The sequence below is a fragment of the Budorcas taxicolor genome, chromosome 18 (genome assembly GCF_023091745.1).
Source record: "Budorcas taxicolor isolate Tak-1 chromosome 18, Takin1.1, whole genome shotgun sequence".
NCBI lineage: Eukaryota > Metazoa > Chordata > Mammalia > Artiodactyla > Bovidae > Budorcas > Budorcas taxicolor.
Genome location: NC_068927.1, coordinates 64,218,635 through 64,230,745, shown reverse-complemented (window position 1 = coordinate 64,230,745; position 12,111 = coordinate 64,218,635). Strand labels below are relative to the sequence as shown.

General features: G+C 58.6%; 2 protein-coding genes across 2 annotated transcripts in view; one reads left to right on the top strand and one right to left on the bottom strand.

Moving 5' to 3' along the window:
• ZNF865 (zinc finger protein 865) overlaps positions 1–12,111 on the top strand; it is a 68,221-nt gene that overhangs the window by 34,944 nt on the left and 21,166 nt on the right. The window lies entirely within an intron of this gene.
• ZNF579 (zinc finger protein 579) lies at positions 1,340–3,813 on the bottom strand. The gene is given in 2 exon segments (XM_052655932.1): positions 1,340–1,680; positions 1,682–3,813. Coding segments are annotated over 2 exon segments (1,689 nt in total). The 5' UTR covers positions 3,074–3,813; the 3' UTR covers positions 1,340–1,383.

Below are 12,111 nucleotides of genomic sequence, written 5' to 3'. Positions count from 1 at the left end.
AAAGAGGGAGCTTAAGGAGGACTGGCCTGGAGACATCCCCCCTCCACTACTAGGACCTAAACAAATGGGCTAAACACACACACACACACACACACACACAGACCTCAAGGCTGTGTACACAATGACACTGCCCACCCCACCCATGATTCCTTGCGGTTTCTTAACAGGGAGCAGCCACCTAACACACACACACACACACACACACACACACACACACACACACACACCCCTGCTCCTTTGCCCCTGCTCTTCCCTCTTTCCACTGGTTCTTCATTCAGGTCAGAAGGTCAGAGGTCATCTCCCCAGAGGCCTGCTGTTCCCTGGGCTCCGTCTGCACAGCACCCCACAGTTCTCTTGGAAGCCCTTTATCAGTACCTGATGTTGTGGTGCAGACTGGTTTATTATCTAGGGCAGCGAGGTTCTGGTGGAGCTTTTGGTGATGTGGAATGTTCTAGATTTGTGCTGTCCAGCTGGGTAGCCACCGGCCACAGGGAGATACTGGGCACTTGAAACAAACACTGAGGAGTGTTTAATCTTATTCCGTTTTAATTATTTTATCATGAACGTATTATTCTCCGTTTCAGTGGGAGCGCCGCCTGGGGCCCGTGGCTACACCGTGTCAGCCGGTGCCGAGTGGCAGTCCCGGGTTCCCGCAGAGCGGCTTTCCTCTTCTCACGTACCCGGGGCCTCACGCTCACTCGGGCAGTGTTCAGTGAATGAGTGCACATAGGGCTCCCCGAAGACCCCTGGGCAGAGGGCAGCTTGTCATCTCCCGCCCCTGGCTCTTCTCATGAGTGTCTTGCTTGGCTTTTGGGCCCGTGTCCCCTGAAGTGGGGCTCTGCCTTCTTCCACTCTGAGCCAAGATGCCGCCCTGCTTCCCAGACTCTCCCACCCCACCGGCCTTCCCCGTACAGACAGCCCTACTCTCTCCAGTTCCACAAACTCACATTTATTCACAGACGGACAAAGGGACAGGGACAGACCTTTGCTCACTGGGGACTGCCCCCCACCCCAGGATCCGGCAGTTCCAAAGAAGTGATGGTGTCCAGTGTGTGAAACAGGGAGGCAGCCAGGCTTGGGGGGGGTCCCCCCTTTCAGTCTCCATCCGTCTGGCCAATGTCCTCCGCCTCCGACTCAGAGTCCTGCCTTCAGACGTGGGGCAAGCAGTTTCTAACCAGCATCAGGGGCCTGGGGGTGGGCAATGGGGACGGAGGGGCGTCCAGCCCCCGCCCCTAGTGTCGAGGGCTGGAAGGGGAGGGTGGGTTCACAGAGGAGGCTCCTCTCCTTTCACTTCCCTCCTCCATGCTGCAAACCGGGGGCGGGGGGGGGGGGGGGGGGGGGGGGGGGCAGCTCCCACGGTGGGGCTGAGGGGGTGGGTGCGGGTCAGGAGGCCAGGCCCCCCAGACCGTGCAGGTGAGCCTTGCTCTCAGTCTCCTCTTCCTCCATCTCGAAGGCCGAGTGGTCTTGGCTGTCGAAGCAGGAGGCGCTGAGGAAGACAGGGGGTGCCGCCGCTGGCGACTGGGGCGGGGACCCCGGGGACGGCGGCTCTTCCTTGATATGGGCGAGGGGCAGCGGGAGCCCCTCGGCCTCCTGGCCTGCGGGGGGCAGCGGGGCACGAGGTGGTGAGGCCGGGGCCTGCAGCGCCTGCTGCGCGGCGGCGGCCCGCTCCAGCTCGGCGCGGGTGGCAGCGCTGGTGGCGCAGCAGGCTGTAGGCGCGGGAGAAGCGGCGCGAGCAGTGCGGGCAGGGGTGCGGGGCCGGGCCCCCCGCGTGCACCTGCGCGTGGCGGGCCAGGTCAGCCAGCCGCTTGAACTCCCGCTGGCAGCGCACGCACTGGAAGGGCCGCGCACCCGAGTGGGTCACCCCGTGCTGCCGCAGGTGCGCCCGGCGCCGGAAGCCCTTGCCGCACTCAGGGCACCAGAAGCGGGGCTCGCCGGCTGGGGCCCGGGCCGGGGCCGCCTCGCCTCCGTTCTGCCCGCCCGGCCCACCCTCTGCCCCTTCGCTCCCCTCTGGCCCCCTCCCTGAGGTCCGGCTGCCCGCCGCCACCGCCTTGTCGTCCTTCTTGGCCGCCGCGGGCAGCGGGGCCAGCAGGCTGAGTGCGCCGTGGACGCGGCGGTGCTGGCGGAGGTAGGAGGCCAGGCGGAACGCCAGGCCGCAGTCCGTGCACACGAAGGGGCGGTCGGTGGAGTGGACCAGCCGGTGGCGGGACAGCGACCAGGGCCTGGCGAAGGCCTTGAGGCAGATGGAGCACTGGTGGCGCTTGGGGCGCGGCGGGGGGCCCCCCTCGCCCTCCTGGTCGCCCTCGGGGCGCAGGCACGGGTGCGCTTTGAGCTCGCCCTTGGTGGCGAAGGCCTCCCGGCAGCGGAGACACAGCAGCGTCCAGTCGGCCTGCAGCAGGACCTGCTTCTCCTCCTGCCGCCCGGCTGCCAGCGCCAGCTCGGCCCTGAGCTCCGCCGCCCCGGCCTCGGCCTCAGCCCCGGCCCCCTCTGGCTCGCGGGCTCCCGCGCTCGAGGCGGCTGCTGGCGTGCCCGGCTCCCCCGCGGCCCACGGCTCGGGCCGCGCTGCTGCCGCCTCCTCTGGCGCCGCGTCTTCCTCCTCGGCTCCGGCGCCGGGCGGCTGCTCGGCGGCCTTGTCCTGCGGGCCCCAGCTGGACTCAGTTGCCTCCTTGGCCGCCCTGTCGATGGCCAGCTCGACGCCGCCTCCTGCGTGCTCCTGGGCCAGGTGGCGCCGGAGTTGCGCCGGCTCGGGGAAGGTGCGCGGGCAGGCGGCGCAGCGCAGCGGGGGCTGCGGCCCGTGGCCACGCAGGTGGCGGGAGAGGTGGGCCGGCCGGCGGAAGGCCTTAGGGCACAGGGGGCAGGCGTGGGGCCGCAGGCCCGAGTGGCTCAGCCGGTGCCGAGAGAGGTAGTAGGGGAAGCGGAAGAGGCGGCCACACGTGGGGCAGGGCAGGGGCGCCCGGGGGGCTCCAGCGCCCCCCCGGCCCCGGCCCCGGCCCCGCCCACGGCCTCGGCCCCGGCCCCGGCCCCGGCCCCGGTGAGGTGGGCTGCCCTGGGCTGGTGGAGGGGGCTGCGGATCCATGTCTGTAAAGAGAAAGGGAAGAGACAGAGATATTGTTGCGGGGGGCTCGGGGTGGGGTGTGGGGCCGTGCGGAAACGTAGAGACAGAGCGATGGACAGAGGGTCAGAGGCTGAGCGGGGCCAGAGAGGGAGAGACAGACGCAGGAAAGGGGCCGGGGTGAGAGGCAGAGACCTGGAGCAGCAGGAAGATGGGACGGCGAGAAGCAGAAAGCAGGCGAGAGATGGGGACACCCAGCAGAGACAGAGATGGAGAGAAAACAAAGAGATGCAGGCAGAGATGGGGCCAGCACAGAGGCCAGCGGGACCATGGCAGGATGGAGCGAGGAGACCGAGCCGGGGACAGACAGAAGAAACGGGCAGGATGGAGCGAGGGAGCGACAGGGAGACCGAGCCGGGGACAGACAGAAGAAGCGGGGGGCAAAGTCGCTGAAGCGCTTTTCCTCCGGGGGGGGCCCAGCCGGAGCCTGCCGGGAGGGGCCAGGACACGGTCCCCGGTGCCAGCGAGGAGGGGGTGGGAGGCAGAGTCCGCAGGCCCCGGAAATGGAGTGTGGGTGCCCGGGCGGCCAGAGGCTGGGAGAGGCCGGGATGGGAAGGCTGGGAGTCCTGGGCCGGGAGGGGGCTCAGGGGCCCGGATGCCGGGGGCTGGGGGTGCGCGCGCCGGGGAGGCAATGCTGGGGGCCGGCATCTAGACTCGAGTACCCGGGGTGCGGGCGCGGATTCCGGGGTCCCTGGGGGTGGAGGCGGCTGGGGGAGGGGGCCGGGCGCCTGAGACAAGGGAGAGTAGGGGGCAGGGGGCCCGGGCCTGGACGCCCCCCCACCCGGGGAAGGCCGCTGGGGCTGGGCGGGGAGCCCCCGGGCCCCCGCAGGCGTGATCAGCAGAATCGGGGCGGCGGGTCGCGGCCTCCCCGGCAGGGTTCTGAGCCCTGGGCCCGCGGCCCGGCCCCGCGGCCCGGCGCCCGGCCCTTACCTCCGCGCGCTCCGCCTCTCCGCTCCTTTCTTCCTTCCCCGCGGCCGGCCGAGCGCGGACGGCGGTGGCGGGGAGGCAGGGCCCCCGAGCGCGGTGGGGGCGGGGGCGGGGGCGGAGGCCGCCTCGGTGTCGCCGCCTAAGCCTTCCCCCCGGAAACCCGGCTCCTAGCCCGCGCCTGGAAGGGGGAAAGGCTGGCGGGGAGGCCGGAAGCGGGTGGACGCGGGGACCCGGGAGGCGGGGGCGCAGGGCGGCTCGGACGCCTGGGTCCTCTAAGGGGAGGGGGCTGGGGGCCCGTCCTCTGCCTCCAGGAGGTCAGCCCCCACCTCTCACAACACACACACACACCCCCCCATTCATTCCTTCAACACATGCACATTCATCAGGTCCTGTCTGCGCCAGGCACTGTGCGGGGCGAGGCGGGTGGCCGGGACGGATGGTGAATGCGGCCCTGAGTGACAGGCGACGGGAAAAGTCTCCGCAATCGGGACGGGAACCTGGCTGCAGCCGTCACGCGGCTGCCTGAGAAGGCGACGTTCCCTCTGTGCTCCTCAGTCTCGCCCTCCGTGATTAACCGCCCCCCCCCCCCCGTGGCTATCCACTTGCTAGGAAACCAGTTACTCACTGTGCTACGTACTTTGACTCCATCCGAAGCCGCCGGTGTTTATTGAGCACCTACTATGAGCTAGCTCTGTCCTTGGTGCTGGATCTGAAGTAGCAAAGACAGAGGCCACCGGACCCAGGGCACAGGGAGCTCCCGGTCTGACGGAGCAGGAGACAGTCACAGGCCCTCCTGCCCTCCTGGAGAGTGTGCTCCAAGGCAGGAAACAGGATGCCGTGGGATTACCGGAGCAGACTCGCCTCTGAGTGAGAGTGACCCCTGAGGGCTTCCTGGAGGCAACAGTGTTTCTGCTGAAACCTTCAGGATGAAAACCAAGAGTTAGAAATGGGAAGAGGAGCAAATGGAAATAGGAAAGAAATATACTAGCGCTACTCAGAAACATGTCAGGAGAGGTGTCTGTATCACGTTAATTTTTGCAGTATTGTGCCTTACTTCAGGGGACGTGAACTAAATGCCCATCGGTCAGGGATTTGAGTGATAAATCTACTCAGCGGAATGCTGTGTGTTCATAAAAGAAAGAACAAAGAAGTTCGCTGTGTAAAAATATGGAGAGGTTCCAAGTGATAACAGAGAAACATGTGGAAGATGGAGCACAGCCTGCCCCATTTGCACTTATCAGCAGGCTGTGTCTGGGTGAACTGGGAGAACTGGGAGGAGAGCGAAGAGCTCGCAACATTGTCTAACTCCCAGGACTGAAAGTGACTACACTCTCTCCTTTTGTACTTTTGGAACTTGAAACCATAGTGAATGTGTTCCATACTTCACAAAGCAAAGAGAAAAGAAACAAATGGGGATAATAAAAAATAAATGATAACTTACAATGTAAGTGCTTTACAAACACCAACCCATTTGTTCCTCCTCGTGTTCAGTTCAGGTCACTTCAGTTGCTCAGTTGTGTCTGACTCTTTGCAACCCCATGAATTGCAGCACGCCAGGCCTCCCTGCCCATCACCAACTCCCGGAGTTCACCCAAACTCACGTCCATCCAGTCGGTGATGCCATCCAGCCGTCTCATCCTCTGTCGTCCCCTTCTCCTCCTGCCCTCAGTCCCTCCCAGCCTGTTGGGAAGTGGGTAACGTTACTCTCCCATTTCATAGAGCAGTAAAGTGAGGTCCTGAGAGTTTCAAAGTGGTGGGTCTAAGTCTCTGTATCTCACAAAGAGATGAGAGAGATGATAGTGGGTGAGGAGCATGATTATTAAAAGCACTTGGTCGATAATGCTGTATTTTAATGATCAAAAGTCTAAACACATCCATGGAAACAATAAGCGCCAAATTTGGGGTAGGGTGACCTCTGAGAAGGGAGAGACAGTCAGGGAAGGGGAGAGATCTATGGAATCAGGAGTACCTTATGTTTTAAAGCTAGTAGTCAATCTATGAATGTGTGCGTGTGTATATTTTTATTTGTTGAAATACACATAACATAAAATTTACCACTTTAGAGACTTCACTGGTGGTCCAGTGGTTAGGACTCTGGGCTTCCACTGCAGGGGTTGTGGGTCCGACACTGGTTGGTGAACTAAGATCCCACATACTTTGTGGTGCAGCCAAAAAAAAAAAAAAAAAGATAAAAATTTACTATTTTAGACATTTGGAACTGTGTACAATTCAGTGATATTAAGAACATTCACAAAGTTGTACAATCAACTCCAGAGGCTAGTTCCAGAACTTTTTCATCACCCTGGACAGAAACCCAGATCTATTAATCTGTCATTCCCCATGCCCTTCTCCCCTCAGCTCCTGGCAACCAATAATTGCCTTCCTGTCTCTATTTCATATCAGTTGAGTCATCCAGTGTGTAGTCCTTTATGACTGGCTTCTTTCACTCGCAGTGTTTTCCAGGTTCATCCATGTGTAGCCTGTGTCAACACCATTCTTCTGTATGTAGTTGTTTTTGGCAGCACTGGGTCTTTGCTGTGGTGCATGGGCTTCCCATTGCAGTAGCTTCTCTTGTCGCGGAGCGCAGGCTCTGGGCATGCAGGCTTCAGTAGTTGCAGCACACGGGCTCAGTAGCTGCAGTTCCCGGGCTCTAGCGCACAGGCTCAGTAGTTGTGGTTCAAGGGCTTAGTTGCTCCACCGTATGCGGAATCTTCTCAGACCAGGGATTGAACACGTGTCCCTTGCATTGGCAGGCTGATTATTATTCATGGGTCACCAGGGAAGTCCAATGCTTCATTCTTTTTATGGCTGAGTAATATTCCATGTATGGGTTACTGTATTTTGTTTATCCATTCATTTGTTCATGAACCTTAGGTAGTTTCTACCTTTGGACTGTTGTGAACAGTACTGTTAAGAGCATTCGTTACGTGTAAAGTTTTTGTTTTAATGGCTGTTTTCAATTCTTTTGGGTACATACCTAGGTGTGTGTGCTATTATTTTATTATGTATATTTTAAAGCCTTAAACTATTTTTTCCTAAATAAAGAAACGAATTCAGGAATGAAGGTGAGGGAAAGCAGTTTCAGAGGGATCAGCGTGCTGTCCGTATGTGCAGGCGGCGGCCGTGGGAATCCGTGCCTTGGGGGGACACGTGGAGCCTTGGATGGGGGCATAGCAAGAGCCGCACGAGCAAGGACGTCCGGCCTTCCAGTCCAGGCTGAAGGCCGGACGCGTTCCAAGTGTACTGAGGAGCCATTGAAAAGGTTTTAAACTGGAGAATCACATGATCCGATTAGTGTTTTAGAGAAATTCCTGTGGGACCCGCGCGGAGGCCGGGCCGGATGCAGGGGAGACGGAGGAGCAGAGCAGGGAGGGGGCGGGGACCAGGTCCAGGTGAGCGAGGAGGCCTGGGCGGGGCCGGCTTGGGCTGGGGGCGGGGCCGGCTCGGGCAGGGGCGGGGTCCTGGGCAGGAGCGGAGTCCCCTGGTTGGGGGCGGGGCCTTGTGCTGATTGGCCCAGCTCTGCCCTTCTGGGTGTCACTCCCGCCGCCACCGCCTCCTCATTGGCTTCCCTGCTTCGCGGCCCCGCCCCTCCCTGGAGTCCTGTCTCCAGCTCTGGGAAACCGTAATCACTTTTGCTCCGGCGCTGAACACGGTCCCAGGGCTCTCACCTCTTCCTCCTCACCTTCCTCACCTACACCCCCGCTCCCCTCCCTACCTGCCTGAACCCTGGAGCCTCCCTTAACGGATTCCAGCCTTTCTCCCTCTGCTCCATCCTCACCGCGCTCTTGGCTCGTTCACTCTCAGGCCTTTGCACGCGCACTTTTCTGCCTGGAATGCTCTTCTCCTAGGTTGTCGTGTGCGACTCTGTGACCCCATGAACTGTAGCCAGCCACTTTCCTCTGTCCATGGGATTCTCCAGGCAAGAATACTGCAGTGGGTTGCCATTTCTTTCTCCAGAGGATCTTCCCAACCCAGGGATCGAACCCGCTTCTCCTGCACTGCAGGCGGATTCTTTACACCTGGGTAGCTCTCTCCTGGGGTGCCATCATGTTTTCCTTACTTCCCTCGTTTCTTACAGATCTCCTCAGAGATATCTGTCCCGTCCACCTTAGCTCAGATAGCCCTTTTGGGAATTCCCTGGCAGCCCAGTGGTTAGGACTCCGCGCCTCCATGGCAGAGGCATCGGTTCGATCCCTCATGGGGGAACTGTGATCCCACAAGCCGCGCAGCGCGGTTAAATAAATAAATAAAAATTAAGAGCTTTCCTGTCACCATCTAGTCCTTGCTTGGCCCTAATTTTCAACATTGTACGTATCACAAATATTAGTCTGTGTATCAGTTGCCCACTGATTGCCTATTTCCCCTTCCACTGGAGTATAAACGCCCGAGGGCGGGGGGTTTCTTCACCTGTTTGTTTACCCGCTTTACCCTAGTGAGCGTCGCACGTCGGGCAATATTTGTAGGTGAATAAGGAGGGCCGAGGGGCTTCCCAGGTGGCGCTATTGGTAAAGAACCCACTGGCCAATGCAGGAGATGTTCAGAGACGCAAGTTCGATCCCTGGGTGGGGAAGATCCCCTGGAGGAGGGCATAGCAACGAACTTCAGTATTCTTGCCTGGAAAATCGAGGAATCTGGCGGGCTACAGTCCAGGGGGTCGCAAAGAGTGGGACACGACTGAAACGACTTAGCGCGCACACAAAGAGGGACGCGGGGTGAGGAGGACGCGGTTTTGCAGTGGGGGCGCCCTGGAAGGGAAGACTACCGTGGGGAGGGGTGAGATGCGGAGCGCAGGTGAGCGGGTCTGCGCGAGGGAGTCAGCGCCGCCCACAGACGCGTGGGAGTCGCCGGCGTCTGGCTAGTAATTTACGCTCCGGAACCGGTGAGATCGCCCCCAGGGTAAAACCCACCCCTTCAGCCTCTGAGCCTCAACTGAGCACATCGATAAAATGCGGTCTCCGTGTCACGAGTAGGGGACCAGGTCCAGGCCACCCCCTGGCACTGGGGAGCATTCGGGAAAGGGGGTGAATTCCTTTCACTACCGTCTCGGAAGAGAAAGGATTTGTGTGCAGGTGAGGTGGGAGGGAGGTTCCTATTCATCACCCTACTGCCAGGCGGGGGTCTCCATGACCACCCTGGTAAGTTTCCAGGCCCTTGGCTCTGCAGGCCGAGTGGGTCTCCAAGTGGGCGGGTCTTGTCCCTGGGGGCGGTACCTGTACCTAAGGAGGTGGGTCTTGTTTTTCCAACTCGGAGAAATATATATATATATATATATTTTTTACCCCAAATGGGTGAGTCTGCTTCCCCTTGCTGAGTAGTGGGGGTAGAGAGGAGAGGTTGAGCATTCCCAGGGGCCGACCTGCCACCTTTCCAAGTGGGCACGTGTGGATCTCCAGGCAAAACGTCTTTCTTGAGTGACAAACTCCCACTTGTTTGCCCTCAAACTTATCTGCTTCCTTTAAATGTTTTTTTCTCTGTGAAGTATAAGACGTATCGGTGTAAAGGGCATGATAAAAACGCACAGTTTAACAAAGAATTATAAAATAATCAGCAGATTAAGAAAAGGAATGTTGGCAGCCGACCCAGAGCCCCATAGAAGGTTCCACTATGTCCCACCCCGAGCTTAACCCATCTATCCACACTGTTGTGAGTTTTACAGGGGAAAATAAAAGTTTTCCTCTAGATGGCTCACACCCACAGGGCGTCCTAAACAACATTACAGTTCAGTTTTGCTTGCTTCCATGTGGTAGATTCGGAAAGGGACTCTACCTATCTGGTTTCTTTGGCCTGGCTTCTTTGTAACTTTCCCTTGTGTAACTATCTGTCTCTGTACTCATGCATTCTCTTCCTGTATAGCGTTTATGGATTTATCTGGCTGCGTTGGGTCCTTGTTGCAGCAGGTTCCTTGTGGCATGTGGGCTTAGGTGCTTAGGACATGTGGGATCTTAGTTCCCCCACTGGGGATGGAACCTGTGTCCCCTGCAGTGCAAGGCAGATTCTTAACAACTGGGCCTTCAAGGAAGTCCCTATGGTATTTCATAGCATAATATTTGTTGTTGTTGTTGTTCAGTCGCTAAGTCACGTCCAACCCTTGTGCAGTTATGTGGACCCATGTAGCCCACCAGCCTCCTCTGTCCATGGGGATTCTTCACGCAAGAACACTGGAGTGGGTTGTCATTTCCTTTTCCAGGGGATCTTCCTAACCCAGGGATTGAACCTGGGTCTCCTGCGTTGCAGGAGGATTCCTCGCCATCCGAGTCACCAGGGAAGCCTGGATAAATATACCACCTTTTATTTATTCACTGTATTGGTGATGAATGTCTTAGTCCATTCAGGCTGGTATAACAAAATACCACAGACTGGGTGGCTTATAAACAACAGAAGTTTATTGCTCACGGTTCTGGAAACTGGAAGTCCAAGGTCAAGGTGCCAGCATTTGCCTTCTGCTGAGGGGGCTTGTTCACTGCTGTGCTTTCCCGCTGTGGCCACGTGGGGTGGAAGGGGCTACAGTCTCTCTGGAGTCCCTTCAGTTACAAAGAAGCCCTTTATGAGTCATGAATCCCATTCGTGGGGGCTCCACCCTCATGACTTAAGCACTGTCCAAAGACCCCACCTCCAAATACCATCACATTCATTGGGTACTAAGATTTCAGCATATGAATTTGGGGGGACACGCTCAGATCATAGCAATGGGTATTTCAGTGGTTCTGAGTTCAGGGTTTCTCTAGGGTTCAGGCCTATCAATAGCAGAGCCTTATTAAAGTGTGCCATTGAGGGCAGGAGGAGAAGGGGGCAAGAGGATGAGATGGTTGGATGGCATCACTGACTCAATGGACAGGAGTCCGAGCAGACTCCGGGAGATAGTGGAGGACAGGGAAGCCTGGCATGCTGCAGTTCATGGGGTCAGACGTGACTTATCGACTGAACAACACCACCTCCCAAGCATCTCAAATTTAAGAAGCTCAAGATGGCACTCGTGACCCCTCTAGCCACTACCTAAACTTGCTTTCTCTACGTTTTCGGCCCCACCACGAAACCAGCCCCCACCCCAATTCCTCCTTTTCCATTAAACACACGCAAACACACACACAACACACCCTCCCTCATCCCACCTCCAGGATTCATCTCGGCGCACCCCCCCCCACCCCCCGCCAGCTCTGTCCACCGCTCGGCTCCAAGCCTGCACGTCTCTCTCCTGGTGGACTCTAGTAGGCTGCTCTGCATTCCCTCAGCCCCCTTCTCCACTCAGCAGCCAGAGGGACCCATGGGAAGTGCAGCAGCGGTCGCATCCCTTCACACTTAACAGTCGTGCTTATCCGTGTCCACGGAGCACAGTCAGATGCCTGTGTCAGCCCAGGGTCTGCGTGCCCGGGCTCCTGGTCACCTCTCCACCTCCTCTCACCGGCCCCTCCCCTCCTGGGCTGGCCCAACTGTCCACTTGGCCGGCCCCTCCTCACCCTGTGGTCTCAGATCAGGTGTCACCTCTGCAGAGAAGCACCCCCCCCCCCCCCACCAGACCACTCCTCCTAAGGTGACACAGCCCAGCCATTTGTTTTCTCAGGGAGTAATTTTGTTCGCTGCTGGATCCCCAGGGGGAATTACAGTGCCTGGCACTCAGCACGGGAATACAATCTAGTGTGTAGAAGACAGTGTGGAAAGTCTGCTCGCTCTCAGAAGGGCGGATCCTAATCTAGGGTTGGACGCTCAGGGACAAATTTGGTTGTCTGGGAGACAGCACCTAAGAGGCGGGGCCTTTAAGTGTTTAGGGGGCGTGTCCTGTGGGATTGAGGGTTTCTAAAGCGTGTGTCTGGTCCCAGGGGGCGTGTCCGTCCGTTGGGGGTGGATTTTGCTTTCAGAGGCAGGGTTCCACTCGGATGAAATCTAGACCATCCCTGACATTAAAAGGGTCATACACTGGGACTTCCCTGGCAGTCCAGTGGTTAAGCCTCCACGCGCCCAGTGTAGGGGACACGGGTTCGATCCCTGATGGGAAAAATTAAGATTCTCACATGCCACGAGGTGGTAGGCAGTCTCTGAGGGATTGGAGGACTCGAAATGTCTCCGGCGAAAGGAAAGCT